This window comes from Pimephales promelas, chromosome 15 (genome assembly GCF_988280905.1).
Source record: "Pimephales promelas chromosome 15, fPimPro1.hap1.1, whole genome shotgun sequence".
In the NCBI taxonomy this organism is placed as follows: domain Eukaryota; kingdom Metazoa; phylum Chordata; class Actinopteri; order Cypriniformes; family Leuciscidae; genus Pimephales; species Pimephales promelas.
Genome location: NC_142783.1, coordinates 5461590 through 5489313, shown reverse-complemented (window position 1 = coordinate 5489313; position 27724 = coordinate 5461590). Strand labels below are relative to the sequence as shown.

The window sequence follows — 27724 nt, the reverse complement described above, 5'->3', positions numbered from 1 at the left end:
TGTGTTTTTTTTTTTCTCTCCAGAAGTTATGGCGGATAAGAATGTCTTTGTGTAACCGGTCCTACTCAACCCGCTCTGAGTGGGATTCAAACCATGGTCTCTGGCTTTGGATGCGGCGTGCTAACAAGGGCGCTAAAGATTGCACCTTTTAAAGTTACAGAGATTGTTTTGGCTTTACAGCAGCTCTGGAATAAAGTTATTGTCCAGCTAAAGTTAGGTTTGATTGATTCACTTCCATTGCAAAGATCATTAGTTATTAACTTTGAGGTCGCTTACATGACACAGTTCTAACAGAAAACCCTTTATGCGCTCCGGCTCACTCATCCGCACAACAACAGTAGTCTGGTGACTTGAGAATGCTAACCTTTTATATCATGTGCAAGCTTTAAAAATGCAAACATGTGAAAATGCTGACTATGGGCAGTAGGGAGTCAGTGTGGTGTTGCAGAACCGGGATAATATGGTCATACTTTCTGGTTCTAGTAAGAACTCGAGATGCTGCGTTTTGGACCAGCTGGAGTTTGTTTATTAAGAGTGCAGGGCAACCACTCATAAGAGCATTACAATAATCTTGCCTTGATTTCATGAATGCGTGAACTAATCGTTCCGCATTTGTCATTTAAAGCATGTGGTGTAATTTAGATATATTTTTAAGATGGAAGAATGCGGTTTTACAGATACTAGAAATTTGACTTTCAAATGAAAGTTTGGTATCAAAGAGCACACCCAGATTCCTTTCCGATGAGCAGCTGTCAAGTGTTAGTCTGTATTCTAGGCTATTACTTGAGGACGTTTTTTTGACCAATATAAATAATCTCTGTTTTTCAGAATTAAAGGATTAGTTCACTTTTGAAAAAACTTTTGCTGATAATTTACTCACCCCCATGTCATCCAAGATGTCCATGTCTTTCTTTCCTCAGTCGAAAAGAAATTAAGGTTTTTGATGAAAACATTCCAGGATTTTTCTCCATATAATGGACTTCAATGGGAACCGGATGGTTCAAGGTCCAAAAGATAGTTAATAACAGTTTCAGATGCAGCTTCAAATGTCTTTAAACGATATCAGACGATGAATAAGGGTCTTATCATGCGAAACGATCGGTTATTTCAATGCTTATTCCAAAAATGTAACTTTTCTAAGGACAAATGCTAGCCTTGCTATATTCTCTGAGGCGCGTTTGTAACGTCACGTAATACGTAATTACGTTCAAAAGGTCACGGGCGACGTAGCCGGAAGTACAGAATCAAAATCGTCCGACATCGTTGTTTTTCCTTTTTTTGTAAACGGTGTTTGAGCTAGTTTGCACGTTCAACCTATGCGTTCAACTTGTAAACACTGACTCTGTACTTTCGGCTACGTCGCCCGTGACCTTTTGAACGTAATTACGTACTACGTGACGTTGCAAACGCGCCTCACAGAATACAGCAAGGCTAGCATTTGTCCTTTGAAAAGTTACATTTTTGGAATAAGTTTTGAAATAACCGATCGTTTGATCGCATGATAAGACCCTTATTCATCGTCTGATATCGTTTAAAGACATTTGAAGCTGCATCTGAAACAGTTATTAACTGTCTTTTGGACCTTGAACCATCCGGTTCCCATTGAAGTCCATTATATGGAGAAAAATCCTGGAATGTTTTCATCAAAAACCTAAATTTCTTTTCGACTGAGGAAAGAAAGACATGGACATCTTGGATGACATGGGGGTGAGTAAATTATCAGCAAAAGTTTTTTCAAAAGTGAACTAATCCTTAAAAGTAGTAGGAAATTACTAGTCATCCAGTTTTTTTTTTTTTATATCAGCCATGCATTCCGTTAATTTTGTGACATGCTAAGTTTCATCAGGGCTTCAAGTACAAGTACGATTCTGGACGGTAAACCCTGATCTGGCTTGCATTTCCACTGCCAACAGTACCCTTACTGGATAGGTGTGGTATAGTGATCATAGACTGTATGACATAATGGAAATTGTGTTTGTGACATCACCCCTAGGTTTCTGGAGAACATTTTTGAAGCCCAAAGTGGGCGGAGCTTGCCGTCGTCATGGCAGCGTGTCACTAAGCATCACTCGCGGATAATTGAAAATGGGCAAAGAGGCGGGATTAGCTGAGGTGACGTGAAAAATCAGCACATCACAATCGAACCGATTTGACTCCCGAGCATTCCCAGGTCAGACGGAAAAGGTCAAAGAAGTGGAGACAACGCGAGCATGGACTATTTTGTTTCCTGGTGCTTCCTCTGCACCTCGTCACCTCGCTTTCTGATTGGCTCCAAGCTACAGTCCACAGGATGTGTGCTCGTTCTTCCCCGGGGGGCATCACATACGAGGAGAAATCGGGCCAAAAAAATCCAACATGTTGGATATCCCCGATTTGAGATCGCGATCGCGACGTCCTTCCGAGCAGTTGAGAGCAGTCTTAACACACCACACACGGCAGTTTTGTTTTAGCTTACCTCAAGGGCATCCAAGATGTAGGTGTCTTTGTTTCCACAGTATTTTCAATTTTGACATTTTTCAGTCAAACCGTTGTTGTCTATCAGTCATACACTGGAGGCCAAGGGGGTCCACCAAAAAGCATGCACATAGAAGTCAAAATTAAACATTATTTAATGACGCGTAAATGTAAGTATTGATGGCCTATGACACGAAACGAGCGGTTTGTGCGAGAAAACGAACAGTATCACCCGAAAGTTCCCGAACTCTGAAAAAGTACTACCTCACCAGCAAGGACTTTCTGTGGGCTTCATTCCTGCGGTGTAAACACACCAAGTACCACCCCAAAGTTCCTAGTTCCTGGGGAAAGTTCCTGCAGTGGAAACACGGCTATTCACAACTTCTGACAATCGAAACAGAAATAATTGTGTACCATACTGTACAGTACTTTACCGTAACACTCAGTGGAAACAAGACGTTAAAGTTACGAGAATTTCTTTACCCATAACACACATTTTTGGCACCTTAGTTGTTGCTTCCAGGGAAGATCGTTGTTCTATTTCATCGGTTTTGAAACAACTGGATGCACAGGCATGTGGACGAATTTGAGTGTATTATCATGAATATGATGTGCATACTGTGCTGATGACTACATTTGCTGCACAAAGAGTGTTCCAGATGAATCACTTTCCAGTGAGGATCTATTTCCAAGCCAGGCTCATTGAAAAAAAAAATGTCCTGTGCAGTGTTGTAGTACTCGAGACTCGGACTCGTCTCGGACTCAGTCTCGAGACCATATTTTAATGGTCTTGGTCTTGTCATGGACTCGTGTCCATTTGGACTCGGAATTGACTCGTACTCGAACATTTTTTTTTTAGGACTCGGAATTATTCCCGAGTCCACTCGAGTTCAATTAAAAATATTTTTCATGATTATTAATGTATGTTAATAAAATATTTCTTTAAATTGATTGACACGCCCAGTGATTGGTGATTTTCTAGTGCGCAACTGCGCATGACAAATTGTAATAAAATTACTTTTAACACCACCTACTATGTGGCCTTTTTACCCTAAACTGATCATATTTCATACTCTAAGTAAATTCAGTAAAAAAAAAAAAAAAAAAAAGGATTTCTCTAAGTAAATAAAAGTAAATTAGGTAATCAACCCTCAGTGGTCTCGGTCTCGACTCGGACTCGACCGTCTCTGGTCTCGGACTCGACTCGGACTCGACTCTCTATGGACTCGGTCTTGACTCGGACTCGTCTCTCTCTGCTCTCGGTGTCGACTCGGACTCGAGTGAGGTGGTCTCGACTACAACACTGGTCCTGTGGCAACAATTATGCAAAATAATATTGGCTGCAACACATTCATATTGAAATGAATCTGATGAACATGAATCTGGCTGTTTTTTACATTGCTTGTTGTCAGTATCATACAAGTTTGGAAATTAAATGTCTAGTAAATGGTCTCTGTCGCATTTGAAAATAATGTACCACCTACACTAAACCCTCCCCTAAGCCTAGTCTTAACAAAAGCAAACATGAGATAAAAAGCGTTTGCTAAAGGAACCATGCCATTTCAGGTCGCCTCTGTAAGTCTTCGATCTCTTTTTTTGTTTCACAAAACTCGTATCCCAGCGCTCTGCATCACACGTGCAATGCTTTATCAGGCGAGTTCACTACATAAATATGGTGCTGATTAAGTGTCAATGCATTAGTCATGCACTATAGAATGGTCAAAGTCTTTTGAGGTCATAATATCCAGCATGAAAATATGTATTTATTAATACATATTTTTATAATACATATGTGAATTCTTAAACTCACTGACCCAGAACTAGCCCTCCTCCGTGTCATTTAAAGGAGTAGTTCAACTTTTGCTGATAATTTACTCACCCCCATGTCATCCAAGATGTCCATGTCTTTCTTTCTTCGGTCGAAAAGAAATTAAAGTTTTTGATGAAAACATTCCAAGATTTTTCTCATATAATGGACAATGGGAACCAAACGGTTTAAGGTACAAATGAGAGTTTCAGTGCAAACTGTTCAAAGGGCTTTAAACGATTCCAGACGATGAACAAGGGTCTTATCAAGCGAAACGATCACTCATTTAAAAAATGTACAAAAATAACAAAGTTTAAGTTTTATAAGCTCAAATGCTCGCCTTCTGTTCTGTGTGACTCTCCTATTCAAACTCGTTCATCAAAACGAACTAATCTTTTCCCGAGTCAACTCGTTCATTTCGTCCGTTGAATGAATCAAATGACACGAAAAAGATTTGTTTATTTGGATGAACGAGTTCAAACAGGAGAGTCACGAACGCGCATCACAGAACAGAGCAAGGTGAGCATTTGAGCTTATACACTTTTTTTTTTTTTTTTAATGAGCGATCGTTTCACTAGATAAGACCCTTATTCATCGTCTGGAATCGTTTAAAGCCCTTTGAACAGTTTGTATTGAAACTGGACCTTGAACCATTTGGTTCCCATTGAAGTCCATTATATGGAGAAAAATCCTGGAATGTTTTCATCAAAAACTTTAATTTCTTTTCGACTGAAGAAAGAAAGACATGGACATCTTGGATGACATGGGGGTGAGTAAATTATCAGCAAAAGTTGTTTCAAAAGTGAACTACTTCTTTAATCCTGAGAGAGGTGATGTTTGTGACCCTCAGAAAACCTGTTCGTTTTGGTCTTTTCATGTAAAATGGCGAACATGATCGCAAAAGCCCCAGAGCATCTCCTTTTCCTGTCATTCTAAAAGCTTTGTCTCCCTTTATCTCTTATCTCTCGTTTCAAGAATGAGGGGTTTAAAAACCCCATCCAAGTGCCTTTCTTTTCTCTTGGGATTTGGATTTTGGGGAATTTGCAAACCAGATTAACAGTATTGATTGTTATATGAGCTGCTGTATTCCAATCAATACAAGTGACTATTTGTTAGATCAAATCTCCATCCCAGGAATATTGAATCCAGTCTCTTAACCAAATCCCGTTTTTCTGATATTAGCAAATAGTACACCAAATCCCTTTTCAATGTAAAAGCCTGAGAGGTTGAGAGAGGAAAAGCAGGAGATGAAATGATGAACAAATTAGCAGGGTTTATTGAATAATCCTCTACTGAGAATTTCTAGGTCCTTCAATATTTCAGGAGGTAACAAATCTTGACAAATAAAACCACACAGCACTGGCCTGTTTTATTTGATTTATTATTGTTTTTTTACAGTAAGCATTTCTCTGCTTTACTCGTTTGGTTGTTGCGTCTAATGAGAGGTTGAGCACACAAAGGATTTTTTTTGCCTTCACAATAACATCGAGATAGCACCATTGTGGAATTCCCACAAAGGGTCAACGCCCCCAAACAATAGGCATTCCTTCATTCCCCTCAGGTTTACTGGAAATCTCAATAGGCTGAGAGAGAGAGTTCCAGTGGCAGTGGCTATTGTACATGCTGCGTATGAAAGCACAGAGTTTGTGTGGAGAGGGAGGTCAGACTCCCACTGGGAGGCCCTTTATTCGGGATGGTGGAAGGGGTTTCTCTCTCATGTAATCAAACCCCTGAGAACCACAGCCTGTGCGAGCGACTCTCAGAGAAGGGTTGGCTCTGGGGGCACATCCCGTCAGAACAGATGTGCAGGGTTTAGTTTCAGAGCACAAGGTGTTGGGTTTATCAGTGATCACATCAAAGTCTCTTAGCAAGACTGAGATTGGAATAAACATGACTTTAGACCGATCCAACTGTGTGTAATTATCCAGTTTTGATCCGAAACATGATACTTTAACAAGACTCAGACAAAAGAAACAGTTGGGGGAAAAACATGGTACATAGGTTAAGGCCAAAAAAAAAAAACACCCATGCCCTCATTGGCTCTGCAGTGTGAATCTCGCCACGATTATCAGTTCTGGAATGTTTTTTTTTTTTGTTTTTTTTTTTTTTAAAGTCTGAACTTTTGTGGTTCTGGTGCACCATGCAGGCCGAGCAATGGGAGCATATCCTTTAATAGTAGAGCTCTGTGATGTCTGTGACTCAGAAAACATGGATGGAAATGGACAGAATCCAGTCATTAAAAAAATGGAATTGACTGTAAAATGTAGAATATGATTAATAAATCAAAAGTAGGGCTGTACAATTAATCAATTCACGATATGGACAGGCATTGGCAACCTGTGGCTGGCGTGGAGGGGTAATCGCTGACACGTGAACAAAGCGAGAGAGGTGTGTGTATTTCATTTAAAGGGATAGTTCACTTTGAAATGAATTTTTGGTATGTTTTAGCTTACCTTAAGGCCATCCAGGATGTAGGTGTCTTTGTTTCCACAGTATTTTAGGTCAAACCGTTCTTGTCTGTCAGTCATATAATGCAGGTCTGTGGTCACCACCTCAAAGAGCATGCACAGAGAAGTCCAGATTAAACATGATTTAATGACTCGTAAATGTAAGTACACATCGATGGCCTAAGACACGAAACGAGCGGTTTGTGTGAGAAAAAGAACAGTATTTATATCGTTTTTACCTCTTGTAACCACAGCCATGTTTAAAGGGTTAGTTCACCCAAAAATGAAAATTCTGTCAGTATTTATTCATCCTCATGTTGTTCCAAATGTGTTTATTTGTTCTGCTGAACACAAATGAAGATATTTGGAAGAATGTTTTCATCAAACAGATCTCGATCCCCATTGACTACCATAGTATGTATTTTTTCCTACTATGGTAGTCAATGGGGATATTAATGCTTTTTAGCATTAATATGGATATTGGCTGTTTAATAGTACTTATAAAGCACATATTAATGCCTTATTCTGCATGACAATATTTAAAGGGTTAGTTCACCCAAAAATGAAAATTAAGTCATTAATTACTCACCCCCATGCTGTACCAACCCCGTAAGACCTTCGTTCGTCTTCGGAACACAAATGAAGATATTTTTGATTAAATCTGAGAGCTGTATAACCACCACATTGGCTCATTGGCGACGAGAATACTTTTTGTGCGAAAAAACAAACAAAAATAACGAGTTTATTCGACTATTCCTTTTCTTCCTTGTAGGCCAGAAACGAGAGTTCCTTAGATTTCCACGACGCATGCGCGAGAATTGCTATCTTTTTCAACTACTTCAGATCAGTTCTCGCGCATGCGTCGTGGAAATCTAAGAAACTCTCGTTTCTGGCCTACAAGGAAGAAAAGGAATAGTCGAATAAACTTGTTATTTTTGTTTGTTTTTTCGCACAAAAAGTATTCTCGTCGCTTGATAAACATATAGTTGAGCCACGATAGTCACTTGGGATATTTAAACATTTTCTTCATTGACTTTCTGGGCTGTCAAGAGGCAGTCCCTTAGGAGCCAATGTGGTAGTTATACAGCTCTCAAATTAAATAAAAAATATCTTCATTTGTGTTCCGAAGACGAACGAAGGTCTTACGGGGTTGGTACAGCATGGGGGTGAGTAATTAATGACTTAATTTTCATTTTTGGGTGAACTAACCCTTTAACATCCCTTAACTCTACCCAATACCTACTTACAGTAACAACTACCTAAATAATAAACTGTAATTAGGAGTGTATTAAGGCAAAAGTTGTAGTTTTATAGTTAATTATATGTGACCTACATTCTTCAAAGATATTCAACTTAGTATTTATGCCTGGTTTCACAGACAAGTCTTAAACCTAGTCCGAGACTAAAATGCATGTTTGAGCTGTCTTAACTTGAAGCAACTTGCACAGATGTATCTTAAAATATGTCACTGCCATTGTTTTGTCTCAAGATGCTTACCAGTAATGTTTTTTTTTTCTTTATAAAAGCTATCCATGTCCTAGTTTAACTAAGGCATAATCCTAGCTTAGTCTAGGCCCTGTCTGTGAAACCAGGCCCTATAGAGCCCTATCAAACATTCCACACACATTACAATGCAAACTCCTTTCATGCGTCACTTTGAGCATTTTCTGATCAGATAGCGTTCAGATCGTAAAAACATCAGGTGCTTTCACATTCCAGACAAAACTGGAAAAAGCTGAACACACAGTCGTGAGACATTTATTTAGCATATAGCGCTGCAATTGAAGAACAGATATTCGTTTTGCGTTAAATGTGGCCAAGTGTGAATGGAATCGTTTTGACTGATAGCTATCAGATCAGTAAAAACACATTAATAAATAATTTCCCATTGGAAATGTGTTATTCGAAGTCTAATATAAACCTGGAAACAAACCAACAAAAGGATTTTGACCAATTTAAAACAAATTGGCACAGTGGTTAACTCAAAGACTTAAGTGTCACTTCATGATGAAGAGTTTGCAACCCCTAGACTAGTGTCTATGAGTGTTAAAAATAATACTGCCATTTAAACACGTACACTGTAAAAAGTAATGTGATTTTAACGGTAAAAGGAGTGAAAAACTGTTAATTAGTTTTTCGTACTATATACAGTAAATAACTGTGATGGATGTAATTGTGCATGTAATATACTAATTGTTCAGTAAAATACCGTTAAGTTTACTGTAAAAAAATAATCGTGATTTTAGCGGTAAGATAAGTGAAAAACTGTTATTTAGTTAACTGAAAGTTTCCGTACTATATACAGTAAATAACTGTGATGGATCTCATGGTACATGTAATGTAATTTTTCTGTAAAATACCATTAAAGTTAGTTTTTGAAGTTTTTGAAAGTGAAAAAGAACAACTCATTGTGTAATTTACAGTGAAAAAACGTAAACTGATTTCACATTTAATGTATTTTTGTTGAAATAACTGTTTCTTCATAGTTTTCTTTGTTTTTTTTCCCTAATCAGTTATGTACATTTGGGGTTTATCATGTAACATTTAATGTTGTTAAATTAAGGTTTATTGCATTTGTTAAATTTCATGTGCGTTGCCATGATGGTGTTTAGTGTTAATGTGAATGACACTGTGCAGTTTATCACTGTAAAAAATATTGATGGTTTAACTTAAAGTAAGTAACCTGGTTGCCTTAATTTTAAGTTCATTGAATTGGAAAAAGTGAGTTAATACAATGAAGGAGATTAATTTAACCATCAGAAACTCAAAATTCTATGTTATCTGAACTAAATAAATTATTTAAGTTGATTTGACAAAAGAAAAAATGTGATTACTACATTGTAAAAAAATATTGTTGGTTTAACTTAAAAAAAGTAAGTAACCTGGGTTGTGTAAAAAAAATATTGTTGGTTTAACTTAAAAAAGTAAGTAACCTGGGTTGCCTTAATTTTAAGTTGATTGAACTGGAAAAAGTGAGTTAATACAATGAAGGAGATTAATTTAACCATCAGAAACTCAAAATAATAAGTTATCTCAACTAAATAAATTATTATACAGTTGATTTGACAAAAGAAAATATGTTGTGATAAAAAATCTTGAAAATATTTTTTACAGTGTTATTTTTTACTGTCTAGTGATTGGTGGTTGTCAAGTGAAATACAAAGGCACAAATCAGATATTAATATTTCAATAGGTTGGTAAATTAACAGTACATCAGATAATGAAATATGGTTTATTAATGTAAAAATTAAGTCAAGTCTGTAAAACCAATCATGTTCCTACCGTAAAGTTCTGGCAACCACAGCTGCCGTTTTTTTTTTTTTACCGTAAAAAATTATGGTTTATTTTTTACAGTAGTCATGTTGTGTGTGTATGTGAATGAGCAGCATATGTTTGTCTACCTCACATGCTCACGTTTTACAGCTTCTTCCGTCTAACGATGTCACAGACGCATAAAGATTCTCATCATACATTTTTATTAAATAATAAATAACAGAATTAACACTGTACCTTGCATGTGCCCATCAACAGGTTAGGTGTTGATTTTTTTTTTTTTTTTTAAACTAAAATATATAATTATTTGATGTTAGTATAGGTTTGCAAAAACAACAAACTGTCAATTGTTTAACCAGCTTGACACACATGTGTAAACTCTAGCAGGTGGAAACAATGTTGAGTTGCTCTATACACACCTGTTGCAGTGTCAAGGAAAGAAGCGTGTTTCTAATGAAAACCTTATGTTTCTAGACATGTTCTTAAATACCGTATGTAGCTTTCTATCGTACTTTAGAAGTCTCTTATATCACCAAGGCTGCATTTATATGATCAACAATACAGTAAAAACTAATGAATGACTTCATAATTATGTGAAAACATGTACGGTGGTGTGCTGTATACGTACCATTTCACTGTCTGTTTTAAATCTGTATTTGAATTGTCCCGCTCTCATTCTCACATGTCAAAACAAACTCCACGCGGTGTTTTTTTTTTTCAAAATTAATTTATTTTTGCAAACATGTTAAAACTTGTATAAAATATATAATTATTTGATGTTATGGTTCTTTTAAAATCATTTGACAAAAAGTAATAAAGACAAAAATCAAACACACAGAACATGCAGACTTCAAAATTAAATAGCAGTATTTTTGCACTTTAGTATTCACAGACACATTCCATATTGCTTATGCAATTACTTTTGATTTATTCATCCAAAATTAGCTAATTCCGTTACACATTATACTGTAAATTCCACTTTTATGACTGGATTCTACAACTCTGAATCAATAATGCACTTTTACATAGAGGCAAAATGAAGCTATAACCCCTTTAAAATAGATTGATTATAGAACAAGAAGCACCAGGATTTGTCATTGCTGCGCTCAGGATTAACTGTTTTTGAGTATTGAGTTACATGCATTTTAGGATGGATCATCAGTTATGTTAGTAACAGCTTTTATAATGACATGACTTCATTCTTTGAGGAAATGTCACACTCTCTTTGTTCACCGAACGCTCTATTTTTTTCTTATTTAAATTATTTTGAGGTCTATAATGTGTGTATATAAATGTACACTCTGGTATTGGTCTGCATTGTAGAGATCATACCATATTTTTACCACTGTTAAGTGAATGTGATCAGGTAAACTGAATGTGTAGAAATCTGCACATAATTTCTGAGTGTAATGCAGCCTACTAGACCTTGTATGTTAGACAAGTACAACAAGAACCATTCTTAATTCGTAATTTAGCTTCTTTGTTCTTTAAAACGGTTGAAAAAGTTGATATTTACCTTTTTATTAATTTTAAGTGTTTGCTGTGAAATTTCATTGGTATTGGCATCATCAACCCTGGAACGCTGACAGTTCATGTCTGTTGTTATTGTTAACTCTTATGACAGAGAAGTGTGCTTAATTGTATTGAATATCCACTTGTGTGCCAATCAAATGTGGTCAAAGTTTACTGTTCACAGAAGCAGAGCGGGAATTCCAGCGTGGAGCGTCAATTTAATGTTGAAATAGAGAAACGTTTAATACATTTCATCTGTTTATATGTACAGCATTCACATAACAGCATTTGTTAATGTTAGCCTCTTACATTTTAATGTTTGTTCACAGTGCATTAACTTTTGATCTTACAAATGTATTAGTACTTGTTAAGATTAACATTAAGATTAATAAATACTGTAGAAGTATTATTATTATTCATTATTGCTGCTGAGAAGCATTTATGATCAATTAGATATAATTTGTAATAATGTTATTCAAACCGAACCGGAAAAAATGCGATACAGAACCCACGATTCGAATCTCGATACTTTCATGGCGCAAGCCACGCCCACTGCTACCCCGGCTCCGCCCAGCCTGGCTCATTGGACCTACACTTCGAATTCAGTTTTGTAGCCCAACCACCATTAACACCAATAATAATAAGCAACGTGTAATCTTTCAACTTCTGACTGTTTGATCACGAAATTCCAAAAATACATGCCGTTTTGGCGCTCTTTGGTGTGGCGTGACAAATCCTCATTTCAAGTGGCAGCACGAAGTGCGAGTAAACGCAACTATCTCTTCCTCAGGTACTGAATAAACATGAATGGGCTACTGAAGGCATGTTGAAAGATACAATAAACTCACTGAAAGACATCATAACTTGTGTAATCACGCAATTAGTGTTTCAGCAGCGGAAAGACGTCAATAAAACAGCTTAGCTTGTCATTAGCATTATATTTAACGTTAACGTTACCTCAGAAGTCTTTCAGTGTCTACAACTTGTTGGTTCCTAGAGAAATGAACTAAATAAATGTACTACATTAGCCTATATATTATATTTTACTTAACCTGTTAATCTTGCTATTTAATGTATGTTTAAGTTATCTTTCATGAAAATGACAGCAACTCTCAATATTGTTTTCAATAACAAATTAGAGTAAAAATTAGAGTAAAGTTAATGCAAAAACTGCCTTGCGTTCAGTTTACATGTTTTCATACATGTGTTGGGTGTTGATTATTATATCTAAAAAATAAATAGCATCTGAATTTAGGCTAAAAGTCTGGGTTCTTTTATGTTATGGTAATGTGCGGCTCTTTTTTATCCTTGCAAAACATTTCATTGTAATTTAATTAATTTAAAGACATTTTTTTTTTCATTAAACCACAGTAAAAAAAATAAATAAATAAAGCAATTTTAGCTTTCTAAACCGAACCAAACCGAGACGTTAAAACCGTGGGAAAACCGAACCGTCAGTTTTGTGTATGTTACACCCCTAAATAATAAACTACATTTTCACTGAAACTAACATGCAATTTAAGTGTCTAAAAACATTTACAAGCATATTGTTTTCCAAGTATATTATTTCCACATTTTAGAAGTACAAACCCAATTCCATAAAAGTTGGGACACTGTACAAATTGTGAATAAAAACAGAATGCAATGATGTGGAAGTTTCAAATTTCAATATTATATGTAGAATACAACATAGATGACATATCAAATGTTGAAAGTGAGACATTTTGAATTGCCATGCCAAATATTGGCTCCTTTTGGATTTCATGAGAGCTACAAATTCCCAAAAAGTTGGGACAGGTAGCAATAAGAGGCCAGAAAAGTTAAATGTACATATAAGGAATAGCTGGAGGACCAATTTGCAACTTATTAGGTCAATTGGCAACATGATTGGGTATAAAAAGAGCCTCTCAGAGTGGCAGTGTCTCTCAGAAGTCAAAATGGGCAGAGGATCACCAATTCCCCCAATGCTGAGGCAAAAAATAGTGAAGCAATATCAGAAAGGAGTTTCTCAGAGAAAAATTGCAAAGAGTTTGAAGTTATCATCATCAACAGTGCATAATATCATCCAAAGATTCAGAGAATCTGGAACAATCTCTGTGCGTAAGGGTCAAGGCCGGAAAACCATACTGAATGCCCGTGATCTTCGGGCCCTTAGACGGCACTGCATCACACACAGGAATGCTACTGTAATGGAAATCACAACATGGGCTCAAGAATACTTCCAGAAAACATTGTCAGTGTACACAATCCACCGTGCCATTCACCGTTGCCGGCTAAAGCTCTATAGGTCAAAAAAGAAGCCATATCTAAACGGGAACCAGAAGCGCAGGCGTTTTCTCTGGGCCAAGGCTCATTTAAAGTGGACTCTAGCAAAGTGGAAAACTGTTCTGTGGTCAGACGAATCAAAATTTGAAGTTCTTTTTGGAAAACTGGGATGCCATGTCATCCGGACTAAAGAGGACAAGGACAACCCAAGTTGTTATCAGCGCTCAGTTCAGAAGCCTGCATCTCTGATGGTATGGGGTTGCATGAGTGCGTGTGGCATGGGCAGCTTACACATCTGGAAAGGCACCATCAATGCTGAAAGGTATATCCAAGTTCTAGAACAACATATGCTCCCATCCAGACATCGTCTCTTTCAGGGAAGACCTTGTATTTTCCAACAAGACAATGCCAAACCACATACTGCATCAATTAAAACATCATGGCTGCGTAGAAGAAGGATCCGGGTACTGAAATGGCCAGCCTGCAGTCCAGATCTTTCACCCATAGAAAACATTTGGCGCATCATAAAGAGGAAGATGCAACAAAGAAGACCTAAGACAGTTGAGCAGCTAGAAGCCTTTATTAGACAAGAATGGGACAACATTCCTATTCCTAAACTTGAGCAACTTGTCTCCTCAGTCCCCAGACGTTTGCAGACTGTTATTAAAAGAAGAGGGGATGCCACACAGTGGTAAAAATGGCCTTGTCCCAACTTTTTTGAGATGTGTTGATGCCATGAAATTTAAAATCAACTTATGTTTCCCTTAAAATTATGCATTTTCTCAGTTTAAACATTTGATATGTCATCTATGTTGTATTCTAAATATAATATTGAAATTTGAAACTTCCACATCGTTGCATTCTGTTTTTATTCACAATTTGTACAGTGTCCCAACTTTTATGGAATTGGGTTTGTATACTTTGTTTTATTTTATTTACAAGGGAATTCACTGATATAGCAGAGCCTCAACTTTGTTTGAGATTTCCAGAGATAAATGAAGGTGGGCTTGTGTATTGAATATTAAGGTCAGTGATTTTTGTCTGGGCTGTCAAGCCGTCGAGTCCGAGGGCATCGGGCCAGACCTTTGCAGCTGCTCTCTCTGTAGTGCCTTTGACTGGGTGAACAGTAAACCCCCTTCCCCCTCTCGTCCCACAGGACCGTCCTTCACTGGTGCTGCAGCCGGGGTGACTGAGGGCTTTGTGTGTCCGTGGGGGGGTTGGATGCTCATGTCAAGAATCAGACATAAGTCCCTTAAGTCAGCAAATCCTACTTTAAAAACCGAATTTCGTGTGATTTACATCAAAAGGAAACCGAGGCAGGAAATACTCCAACATTTCCAAACAGATCTGCGCGTAAAGAAACTGGACAAGGCAGCGAAACCCTGAAGGAATCCAGCTAAACCAGTCTGCTGACATTAGTTTCCTCTGAGCTGTTGGTTGGCTTGCTGTAATTATAGGTGACCCTTTGCAAAAACAACAAACTGTCAATTGTTTAACCAGCTTGACACACATGTGTAAACTCTAGCAGGTGGAAACAACGTTGTGTAAGCTCTATACACACCTGTTGCAGTGTCAAGGAAAGAAGCGTGTTTCTAATGAAAACCTTATTTCTATCGTACTTTAGAAGTCTCTTATAGTCACCAAGGCTGCATTTATATGATCAACAATACAGTAAAAACTAATGAATGACTTCATAATTATGTGAATAATTATGCGAAAACACGTACGGTGGTGTGCTTTATACGTACCATTTCATTGTCTGTTTTAAATCTGTATTTGAATTGTCACGCTCTCAGTCTCACATGTCAAAACAAACTCCACGCGGCGTCAGTGATAGTTTAATTTCGCCTTAAGATGCCGTTCTCGTACTGTCTAATGACAACCGGGAAAAACGATCTGTATGGGTTTTTGCTGATAACCCATTGTTCCAGCAATCGTTATCGGTGCCTAATAAGCGGCAAAAAACGAATAATTGGTTGACCTCTAATGATATCGTTGGGTTTTTTATGTTCAAAAAGCAGTTCAAAATTAAATGTTTAACATTGTTTCTGCTGTCGTTTTTGGTCAATATAATGGCTCTTTTCTGAAAAATTATTAAAATATTTCTTTTAAAAAACTTTCTTGAACCCAAATTAATTTTTCAACTCTGAAAAGGTTTCAGTGCGTTCAAGTTTTACATGTTTTATCACTGTTCCCCCATAACTGTTTTTAGCAGTCCTTGCAGCACATTACAGTATTAAAGGCGTACTATGCAAGTTTTTTGGATCAAAATTCAAAAACCACAATGTTATACATTATGATTTGTGTACATTCTCAAATGTTTCTAAGAATTTTTAAATCCAGAGAAATAAGGACACAAACCATGACCGTGCGTCGCCCATCAATGACATCATCCCCACGTTACCCTCGATTTCCGGTTATACTGTATTTTGTAGAAACAATGGAAACACCAAAGACGGTTTAATATATAATGAGACAGGTTAGCAACTGTTTGCATACACTCATCGACAGAAAACGAATCATGGTAATATATCTCTTTTTGTTTAAATCTCGTTTTCTTGATTTACCTCGAGTATCATATTTACCACATGGTGTCTAATATAGTAGATGCCGAGCAAATGCACAGAGTAGCATTATAAACACTTTTAACACACTCAAATGTATCTAAAATGATTAAATAGCGCTGCATTACCTCACATACACAACACCAATTTTAACTAAAACCCCAAAACTTTTTTATGCGTTTTGACTGTTCATTTACACGACAACAGTGTTTTTGGGGCCTGAAAACATAAGCTTTTGAAAACAAGTTTCAAAGTGAAAGTTTTTGAAAACGATTCTGTTATTTGTGCCTGTGTAAACAACAAAAATGCAAATTTCTGAAAACGGTGACATCATGCATATGTATCATGTGTTCAGCCGGGTGCCAACTATGCTAAATACAGCGTTTTTAAAAATGTGTGTGAATGGGGATTCCTTCGACAGCACTGTTGCCTGTACGCAACTTTTTTTTGTACAATGTATCCTTGTTTGATCAAAGTTGAAGCCAAAAAAGTCTGAAATTATATCATTTTAGGATTTCTTAATTTTAGGGATTGTAGAAAAGGGAATCAAGGTATGGTCTAATATGGTTATTATGCTTAAAAGGGAAATGATGGAATTAAATGAACATAAGCACTCTATTCAAAGTCAAAATGCGGCGCTGTTGCTCGTTCTACAGGCTTACGTTTTTTTAGAGCAGTCTTTCAATTAAAAGAATCTGTGATACGTGACTTATTTTGTATTGGTTTGTTCTGTATGGATATACGAATTGAATTTGTACAAGTGTTAAATGTCCTGAAAAGTGTAAAGCTCCGTTCACACCGCCAGCGACATGATCCCAATCATTTCAATGGAGCGCTGGCGACTTCCGGCGACACGAGCGACAGTGACCGTTGGTGACAGAATGTGGGCGTGTCAAGCGACAAGAGACAAGTGACAAAAGTTGAGAAATTTCAACTTTATGCAAATGAGAAGCGATTATCGCGTGGGACAACCAATAGGAAAGAAGATTTCAGTGGAGCTCATGCATCACTGTGTCAAGCGCAGGCAAGACAGATGAGCTCGAGGACGATTTCACTGTTTTATATGATTTGACTGTAAACACATACTTGAATACAAAATTATTAAAATTCTCAGTGAGTTTAACTCATACATTTAACGTTATAGTTGGAGTGTTGTAATTTTATGATGCACGTTTAGCACTGCTGCAGTTCATTTTACAATTTCCCCAGCATTGACTATTAGGGAAAAGAAAATTGATTATTTGTCAAATTGGAATGACGTTTTAATAATTTATGACGGTATGAATGAGTTTAATTTGTTGATTGATGGATCGTTGATCTAGTGAATGATTTAATCCACTGAACACTGCTGTGGTAATATAAAAACACTCTCCCAACAGCATACTGTTTCTTTTTAGCCTTAAAAGTCAAATTAAAATTGTATATATCACTTGTGATGGTATTTTGTATAGATATGGTCAGACGTGCAGTCTACCAATAACATTAGACTTCTCAGTACAGAGCCTAGCGACATACAGCGACAAAGTCGCTGGCGGTGTGAATGGGGCTTTATAGGCTAAATTTGACAATTCTGAAGAATGTAGATACCCTGCAGGTTTTAGAGAACAGGCCTACAAATGGTTTTCTGAAAGCGGCAGGGTATCTGCATTCTTCAGAATTGTCAAATTTAGAAGACTTTTTAAAGGGATAGTTCACTTTGAAATGAATTTTTGGTATGTTTTCGCTTACCTCAAGGGCATCCAAGATGTAGGTGTCTTTGTTTCCGCAGTACTTTCAATTTTGATACTTTTAGGTCAAACTGTTCTTGTCTGTCTGTCATATAATGCAGGTCTATGGTCACCACCTCAAAGAGCATGCATAGAGAAGTCCAAATTAAACATGATTTAATGACTTTTTTTATTTATTTAATCACACAAACCGCTCGTTTCGTGTATTAGGCCATCAACGTGTACTTACTTTTACAAGTCATTAAATCTTGTTTAATTTGGACTTCTCTGTGCATGCTCTTTGAGGTGGTGACCATAGACCTCCATTATATGACTGACAGACAAGAACGGTTTGAACTAAAACTATCAAAATTGAAACTACTGTGGAAATAAAGACACCTACATCTTGAGGCAAGCTAAAACATATCAAAAATTAATTTCAAAGTCAACTATCCCTTTAAGACATTTAAAACTTGACTAAAAATGTGGCACTATCAGAACATTGAACTGTGTGTTTGTGGCGCAGAAATGACATTCTTTACCCTTTCTAAAAAATGTTTTCTGTCTCTTTTCTCTTCTTCTTGTGAAGGTCTGGATGACAGTCTTCAGCAGTATGTGCACAACTTTGAGAGAGAGAAGATTAATGGAGAACAGCTTCTGAAGATCTCCCATCAGGACCTTGAGGAACTGGCTGTTACCCGCATCGGCCATCAGGAACTGGTTTTAGAGGCCGTAGATCTCCTCTGTGCTCTGGTTAGTATGATTGTGTTGAGCTTCTAAATTGTTACCTATTTATTACATACTTTATTTGCACTAGTGAAATCGCTTATCTATACCACACAAAAAATTGCCCCGATATCTTGAATTTTATAGATATTTTACCTGCATTTTATATGATTCATTACACAGTGAGCTGTTTCATGTTCATGTTCGTCGCCAATCAACTGTATGAAATGTAAGATGACCTACGTAGGTCTGGGGCGAATGCGATAACTGTGTTAAATCTTATTATTTGTCCATAAATAATTAATTAAATGTATGCCTGAAATCAACAGCCCTAAAATATTCAGTATTTATATTGGTTAATGGTGATTGATTGAATGCAATCCTTTCATTATTATATTCGCTAATCCCGGCCTACAAATATTGATTAGTCAGTAGTAGTATTGTCTCCCATTCATCTACTAATTTAAAAGAAATTGGTAGTTAGTCACATGACATTTGAGCATCCATGTAGAAATCAGCTTAACCCTAAAACCGTATTCTGGACAAATGTGGGCAAAATAGTTTTGATTTATTTTTTAAAAATACTTCCCTTGATCCTTGATACAAGACTTGGTTACTTTTCCTAAGTTTGCCTCCTGAACACACACATTTTTTTTTTACTCAATTCTACAATGTTAAGTGGGTGGGGAAAAAAAACTCCTTAATCTTGTATTTGGGTCAAAAATGGGCACCCATAAAAATAAATGAATGGGAAAAACTGTAATTTAGAGCACTCTAAAATAAGCCAAAATAAGACACCAGGTGAAAGCAAAGTCACTTCATCTTTAGATTTTAGCTCTAAGAACTTATTGGAATGATATTTTAATGTAGTTAAAAAATTTAAAAAATAAAACATAAAAATAAGTATAATTTATATAGAGAATATGGTACTTTTTGAAGTAAATACATTTAAAAAAAAAACACACACACACCATAAATGGATAGACAAAACTTTGAATGAATGAAAGTTTTTAATGAATGAAAGTTTTATTTTCGAACATGTAGAGAAAAAAAAAACAATACATAAAACAAAGAGAAAAAAAAAAACAATTTTTTTTTTTTTAACTTGTACTTGTCCGAAAAGGAGTAGGAAGAAGCATAAGCTTATTCAATCCTACCCCATCTTCAACTAATTATAACTAATTAACCGGTTGACCGAATATTTTGATCTATTTGTCTCTAAACACCAAAAACAAAAACAACATACATATCTACCTATGTGTGTATATACATCTTCAAAAAAAAAAAATTACATAAGAGAGAAAAAAAGAAAAATATATAAATAAACTATCACCTAACTAATAATCTTCATCCTCTCTATACCTTTCAAACTTTATCAAAGACAGTGATATAACATTTATAATAAATAAAAATTAGGATCACACCTGAGTCCTCTGTGCCCACATTCACAGGATTAAGGGCTATAAAGTGAATACGGTTTTAGTGAGTGGTAACCAGTTCACAGTGGCCATTGACTTCCATGTTTTTCTTTCTTCCTACTATGGAATCCACAGTCAACTGTTTGATTACCAACATTCTTTAAAACGCCTTTGTGTGTATTCAACAGAGGAAATAAACTCTGTTTAGAACAACTTGAGGTTGAGTAAGTGATGACAGAATTTTCATTTTAGGGTGAACTATCCCTTTAAGGATTCAAGCTTTGGAATAATAATGCTGTTTACCACCCAGAACAGTATGATTTTGAGAAAAAGAAACCAGGAAATCAATGTGGCTCAGAAAGATTTTGGTTTCTGTGGAGGTGTGTTCTGTGGGGAGGAAAACTCAAGGACCTGATAGGAACACATGGAAATACTTAGGTAGAATGTCTTGGTGGCTTTGACTGATGGTCATGCCAGTGCTTGTAAAAGATATTGTACATCGCAGTGTCCAGCACTGAATGCTATAATTGTGCCCAGACCCCTATAGCATCAAACGCAGACAATGGTCACAAATCTGTTTTGGGTTCCCCATTTTTTCTCATTTTAATAATCTAAAGAATCGTTTTCCACTTTAAATAACCTTTTGTTGCAATGGGAAGTTTCCATTGATGTTAAAGGTTCTTCTAAAAGCACAGATAAAGAATCTTTTATGTATCCACAAGTTTCCAAGGGGCGCTCCTGTAGGCGGAAGTAGCATTCCAATGGTATTTTGTGTGTTAGTTAGCGAAGAGGCTAGCTGTTTTTCGGAGAATTATTTTACTATTTAAAGACGCAAATCTTTGTGAGAGATGTCGTTACGGAGCTCAGGGACAACATGTGCTGTTCGCGGTTGTATGTATAGCCGGACTAAACTAGTTCAGTGGCTTAAACGTGATTGTTTTGAACATAAGCTGAAAACGAAATCACAGTGATCCTACCAACAACTGAAGTTTCCATCACCTCCCAAAAGACGACGAATCTTCCTGTGTACATTTGTTTAAAATCTTAATATTCTATAAACTCTATCAGCATGTGATTGGCTGTTCGCTACTGATGTTACACCTAAACTCAGGATCAAAGCCTGTGTTGACAGAATACCAAATGTGCCAGTTAATATATTCCAGCAGCACATTAATTTATAATTTTGAATAAACTCCAAAGCACAATGACTAAGTGTGTATTTTTTATTTTAATTGTTTGTCAGCTCGCACAACTGTCTGTCACCATGCTTTGATCAGTATTGATTATTAATAATGTTATTATAATACTCCCAATCAACTACTGCGGAGGTAAAGGTACTGTTATTTCACCCTTTTTAATTTCGTTGAGGTTGTGTTCCCACATCGTTAGCTAGTTTGGATCGCTATAACTTGAATGACTGTCAACTGTTGATTGAACGAGTGTCAAGCATGCAAAGTAGCGCTTTGTTTACTTCAAACCGGAAGTCGCGCCCACTTTTGACGCAAGGCCTCATGGGGCGTAGGAAACTTGTGGATACGTGTCGTGTATGTAATTTCACACCAGTATTCCAAATACTTGACCACAAAATGCCTGATTGACCAATTATAATCAAGCATCCAGAGGGACATTTAAAGGGTTGGTTCACCCAAAAATGAAAATGATGTCATTAATGATTCACCCTCATGTCGTCCCAAGCCCGTCAGACCCCCGTTCATCTTCAGGACACGGTTTAAGATCTGTTCCTCCATTGAACATGTGTACGGTATACTGTCCTTGTCCAGAAAGGAAATAAAGACATAATCAAAGTAGTCATGTGACATCAGTGGGTTAGTTACAATGTTTCGAAGCATCGAAAATACATTTTGGTTCAAAAATAACAAAAACTACGACTTTATTCAGCATTGTATTGTCTTCCGGTTCTGTTGTGGATCCGCGTTCAGTGACGTGTGTCTGGTGCGGCTGAGCTTCGGTTTCAGTCTGAGGGAGACGCACGCTGTACAAAACGATCTTCACAAACATGTCTAAGGATTTCCACACAGAGGAAGACTTGCATTTTTTTGCCCAGCCATATTTATTTGAACCCGAATACACGGACACACGTCAGCCGTGTCACTGAACGCAAATTCCACAACAGAAGTGGAAGACAATACAATGCTGAATAAAGTCACAGTTTTTGTTATTTTTGGAGCAAAATGTATTTTCGACGCTTCAAAACATTGTAACTTACATGGACTACTTTGATGATGTCTTTATTTCCTTTCTGGACAAGGACAATATACCGTACATACATTTCCAATGGAGGGACAGAAAGCTCTCAGACTAAATCTAAAATATCTTAAACTGTGTTCTGAAGATGAACGGAGGTCTGACAGGCTCGGGACGACATGAGGTAGAGTCATTAATGACATAATTTTCATTTTTGGGTGAACAAACCCTTTTAATAAATCTTCATAATGTACTAATATATGGATGGAATCTCAAGAATTTCCTCAAATGTCAATTAACACATTTTGCGAAATGCATCATTGTCTAAGAAGAATTAGTGGTTTGGAATGAGACTCCTAATGATTTTTCCAGATCATCTCCCCAAACCTTATACATCTGTTTTGTCCCTAAATCACAGCCGTCTCCTCGATGGAAAGAGTCTCCTATTGTCTCGTAGCACTGGAAATGATATCAGAGACGCTCAGGCCAAGTGTTGGATGCAGAAAGTGTTTTTCATGCTGAACAGGAAACACATTACCGCCTCCATCTGGGAGAGCGTCTGTGAACTTTCCCCTGATGGAGGAAACCAATCTTTAATTTCTTCAAACCATATCAGGTGTAGTTAACCCTATCATTTGATAAATATAAACCCTCAAAGTGCCTTGGGGAGTTATAACACGCTCTCATTTCAGGACTTATATCATTTCTGAATGTTAACTTGTGTACCAGTGTAATATTGTCATGCTGATGTTAAAGGGATAGTTTACTTTGAAATAAATTTTTGGTATGTTTTATCTTACCTCAAGGGCATCCAAGATGTAGGTGTCTTTGTTTCTGCAGTAGTTTCAATTTTGACATTTTTAGGTCAAACCGTTCTTGTCTGTCAGTCATATAATGGAGGTCTATGGTCACCACCTCAAAGATCATGCACAAAGAAGTCCAAATTAAATATGATTTAATGACTCATAAATGTAAGTACACATTGATGGCCTAAGACACGAAACGAGCGGTTTGTGTGAGAAAACGAACAGTATTTATATCGTTTTTACCTCTTGTAACCACAACCACGTCCAAGTGATCTGAGGGCATGGCCGCTTCGGTTTTGTTTGTTTTCTCATTCAAACCGCTCGTTTCGTGTCTTAGGCCATCAATGTGTACTTACTTTTAAGAGTCATTAAATCATGTTTAATTTGGACTTCTCTGTGCATGCTCTTTGAGGTGGTGACCATAGACCTCCATTATAAGACTGACGGACAACACCAGTTTGACCTAAAAATATCAAAATTGAAACTACTGTGGAAACAAAGACACCTACATCTTGAATGCCCTTGAGGTAAGCTAAAGCATCACAAAAAAAATCACTATCCCTTTAATGTTGAATCAAGTTCCTCTAGTCAGTAGACAAGAATTGAACAGTAACGCCGCCTTCACACTGGCAGTTGAAATCAGCTCCGATGCGGCTGCGAAACGACCGGAAGTCATTCATTTCCTATGGAGATTCGCAGACCGCATGCGAATGGGTCCGAAACGGGTCCGACCGAGTGCGGTGCGAAGAAAATCGTGTCCGTTGGTCATCCGGATGCGTTCAAAAATTTGAACTCTTGCGAAAAGCTACGGACGGTTCCTATCCGACAATTCCAGCGGAAGTTGACCGTTGCTATGGTACTGATAAACAAACCTGAATTATTAACTTTTAATAAAATAAATATTGATTTTATAACGATAAGTTGTGATGTCATTTTTTATTTTCATGACTTTCTAACGTTTATAAGGGCAGTTAATACAATTAAATTGAAGGTAGACATTGAACTATTGACCACTATATCACATTTTTTAGCCGACCTGACATGTCAACGTCCTGAGCAACTTTCCTCACGCAGCATAACCCTAATCAGAGAGATCATACAGAACTGACAGAATCAAACTTTAATCTCTCCGCCATTTTTGTTCTACCCGCGTCCGATGCTTTTCACTGTGTAGTACGACGTCCGTTGGGAACGTATTGCGTATTACGGAGCTGATTTCAACTGCCAGTGTGAAGGCAGCGTAAGCTAATCACGCTGTCTAGCTTTGTCTTTCTGGAGCGTTACGTGACTGTGAAGTTCAGAGGATCCATGAAACAGAGTTGAAACTGCATATGTTCTCAAATGAACATGCTCATGAATTGGCAATGTGAGCAGTTTAATATGCAAAGGCTGAAGTGCAGATTTTTCTGTTTAAATAGATTAAAAAATGCAATTTATTCCTGTGATCAGTGTTGGGTAAGTTACTCTAAAAAAGTAATTAATTACTAGTTACTAATTACGTCTTCAACAGTGTAATTAGATTACTGTACTAATTACTCTCTCTAAAAAGTATTTAATTACTTTCAATGTCCCATATCAATCTCAACCAGCTGAATAATATAAGGATAGACATGAATCTGTTTTAATTCTTTCAAATAAATACTATAAAATTGCATGAATTATCCCTAAACAGACCAAGATGGAGGAGGTTACATTATAAAAACATACTTTTTAGCATCAGACAATATATTTTGATGTTAAACCCACTATTGTTTTATGTCTGATCTCATGACATTTCACACTTTTTTCAAACATATTTTACAGTAATTCATATGAATTTGTACGAGTGCGGTACGAAAAACCTCATAAAACGCATACGAATCGCTGTGAGATCGGATTGATCTATACACAGTATTTACTTCAATTACATCAGAAGTAACTGTAATTAAATTACAGATAAATTCAGAGTAATCCCTTACTTTACATTTTCAAGGGAAAAGTAATTTAGTTACACCCAACACTGCCTGTGATTAAAGCTGAATATTCAGCATCGTTACTCCAGTATTACCATTACTCCCAAACTGTTTTTGTTGCTTAATATTTTGTGAAAGTTTTCTATGATACACTGCGATTTAAATAATAATAATAATAAAAATGAATTCTTACATTAAATTGGTCAAAAGTGACAGTAAATCCGTTTATAATCTTAATCTTATTACTCTCATTTATAATTTATATTATTTTGGACATTCTATTCATCAAAGTATCCTAAAAAAAAAAAAACAATGTTAAAATATGTCGGTGCCATTGTTTTTTCTAACGATGCACGTCAGAATTTATTTATTTTTTTATTTTGTTTTTTTTTCTAAAGCACATTTATACAAGCTACTTAAATGTCCTAATTTAACTGAGGCCTAATCCTGGCTTAATCTAAGCCATGTGTAAAACCAGCCCTACATGGCGTTAAATAAGAAGCCATATGACCCAAATTGGTTATTTATTCTTTTACATCTTTGTTATTATACCTTAAAAAGCCTTGCTTTAGTTTTTACATCCATAATGATGAGATGCAAGCATGTGAACCAAGTACATTTGATGTTATTGACATCGAACTTGGCACTTTCTGAGGCATACATATGAATGTGCGAGCAAAATTGGCCACAAACTGATTTGCGATATGATGAGGGTAAGCAAACGATGGTATCATTTTTATTTATGGGTAAAATATCCTTTCTAGAGACCATAGCAGATCAACCTGAAGTAGATTTGTTTTCTTTTTTTTTCTTTCAGAGATGAGCAGTTTTGGCTTAGATACAGTACTTTTGTAAACTGCGATTTGCCAGACCAGGAGGAATGCTCTTGTCCTTTCCAAGATTTTAAAAGTAGAGCACGGGGGATGCCAGGTTTAGCAGCTAAATCAAGCAGCGCACATTTTGCCAAACAATTTTTAGAGTCTAAATAGGGCTGTGACATTTTAAACGGTCCAATTGCGTTACATCATGTAACAGTTGAGCATGAGGTGTTGAATTTAATACACCAAGAACGATGCCTTCTAAGTGTGGATTAAATTTCAATGTATGTAATACAGTCTCTTTGCTTTTTGCTGCGTCTGCTGAACAAGCCTACATTCATTGCATTCCAGAAGTGGATATGAATTGTCTAATAAATACTTAGTATTGGGCAAGTCAAGCATCAATTTTCATTTACAAATTTCCTGTAAAAGGACAATAAAAACAGAAGAGAAATAAGTTGTGTAGTATGCTAATCTTATTGGTGTGCATTGAACCCGAAGAATCTTTCACTGCTGATGAAGCAATTGGATTTATTGCTCTCTCACAGTCAATGCCATGCGGGAATCACTAACTAATAATAAAATTAAAACAAAAATCTGTATAAAGAAGGAAAATATGTTTCTAGCTGCTCACTGAATGCATTTAAAACAGTGGAATATGGATTTGAAGTGGGCATGTTGGTCATCGAGAACTCGACAGATAAATCAGCTTATTACTTGTGTTGGGAAGGTGGTGATGAATCTGGTCGACGCCGCTTCTTTGTGCCTTGCTGTTTTTCAGCATCTCACACCATGAGCACTGCGTTTAAAACAGTGTCGAGTGAAAAAGCTTTCAAAAGCATGTCAAGACCTCTGTGTTCTGTCCCATTCTGTCAGTTGTGTTGTGTCAACTGGTTTTGAATCCATGACCACATTCTGTGTACCCACAGTAGTCCTCAACAGTGTTGCACTTCCACATACAGTCCTCGACTCTATCCAGGCGAACTATAAGGCATCACCCAATCCACAAGTTTCCGAGGGGCGCTCCTGTAAAAAATAAAGTGGGTGAAACTTCCGGTGAGGCGGCGGAAGTAGCATTCCAATGGTATTTTGTGTGTTAGTTAGCGAAGAGGCTAGCTGTTTTTCGGAGAATTATTTTACTATTTAAAGACGCAAATCTTTATGAGAGATGTCGTTACGGAGCTCAGGGACAACATGTGCTGTTTGCGGTTGTATGTATAACCGGACTAAACTAGTTCAGTGGCTTAAACGGGATTGTTTTGAACATAAGCTGAAAACGAAATCAGAGTGTTCCTGCCAACGACTGTAGTTTCCATCACCTCCCAAAAGACGACGAATCTTCCTGTGTACATTTGTTTAAATTCTTAATATTCTATAAACTCTATCAGCATGTGATTGGCTGTTCTCTACTGATGTTACACCTAAACTCAGGATCAAAGCCTGTGTTGACAGAATACCAAATGTGCCAGTTAATGTATTCAAGCAGCACATTCATTTATAATTTTGAATAAACTCTAAAGCACAATGACTAAGTGTGTATTTTTTATTTTAATTGTTTGTCAGCTCGCACAACTGTCTGTCACCATGCCTTGATGAGTATTGATTATTAATAATGTTATTATAATACTCCCAATCAACTACTGCGGAGGTAAAGGTACTGTTATTTCACCTTTTTTAATTTCGTTGAGGTTGTGTTCCCACATCGTTAGCTAGTTTGGATCGCTATAACTTGAATGACTGTCAACTGTTGAATGAACGAGTGTCAAGCATG

The 27724-nt window shown here is 36.8% G+C and overlaps 1 protein-coding gene across 3 annotated transcripts in view; it reads left to right on the top strand.

The window, feature by feature from the left end:
• The window catches only part of LOC120480977 (connector enhancer of kinase suppressor of ras 3), a 93257-nt gene that overhangs the window by 10872 nt on the left and 54661 nt on the right, over nt 1-27724 (top strand). For all 3 annotated transcript variants that reach the window (XM_039674400.2, XM_039674393.2, XM_039674407.2), the window contains exon 2: nt 18618-18781. In XM_039674400.2, coding sequence (XP_039530334.2) covers nt 18618-18781 — 164 coding nt within the window. The remainder of the gene's footprint in view (nt 1-18617; nt 18782-27724) is intronic.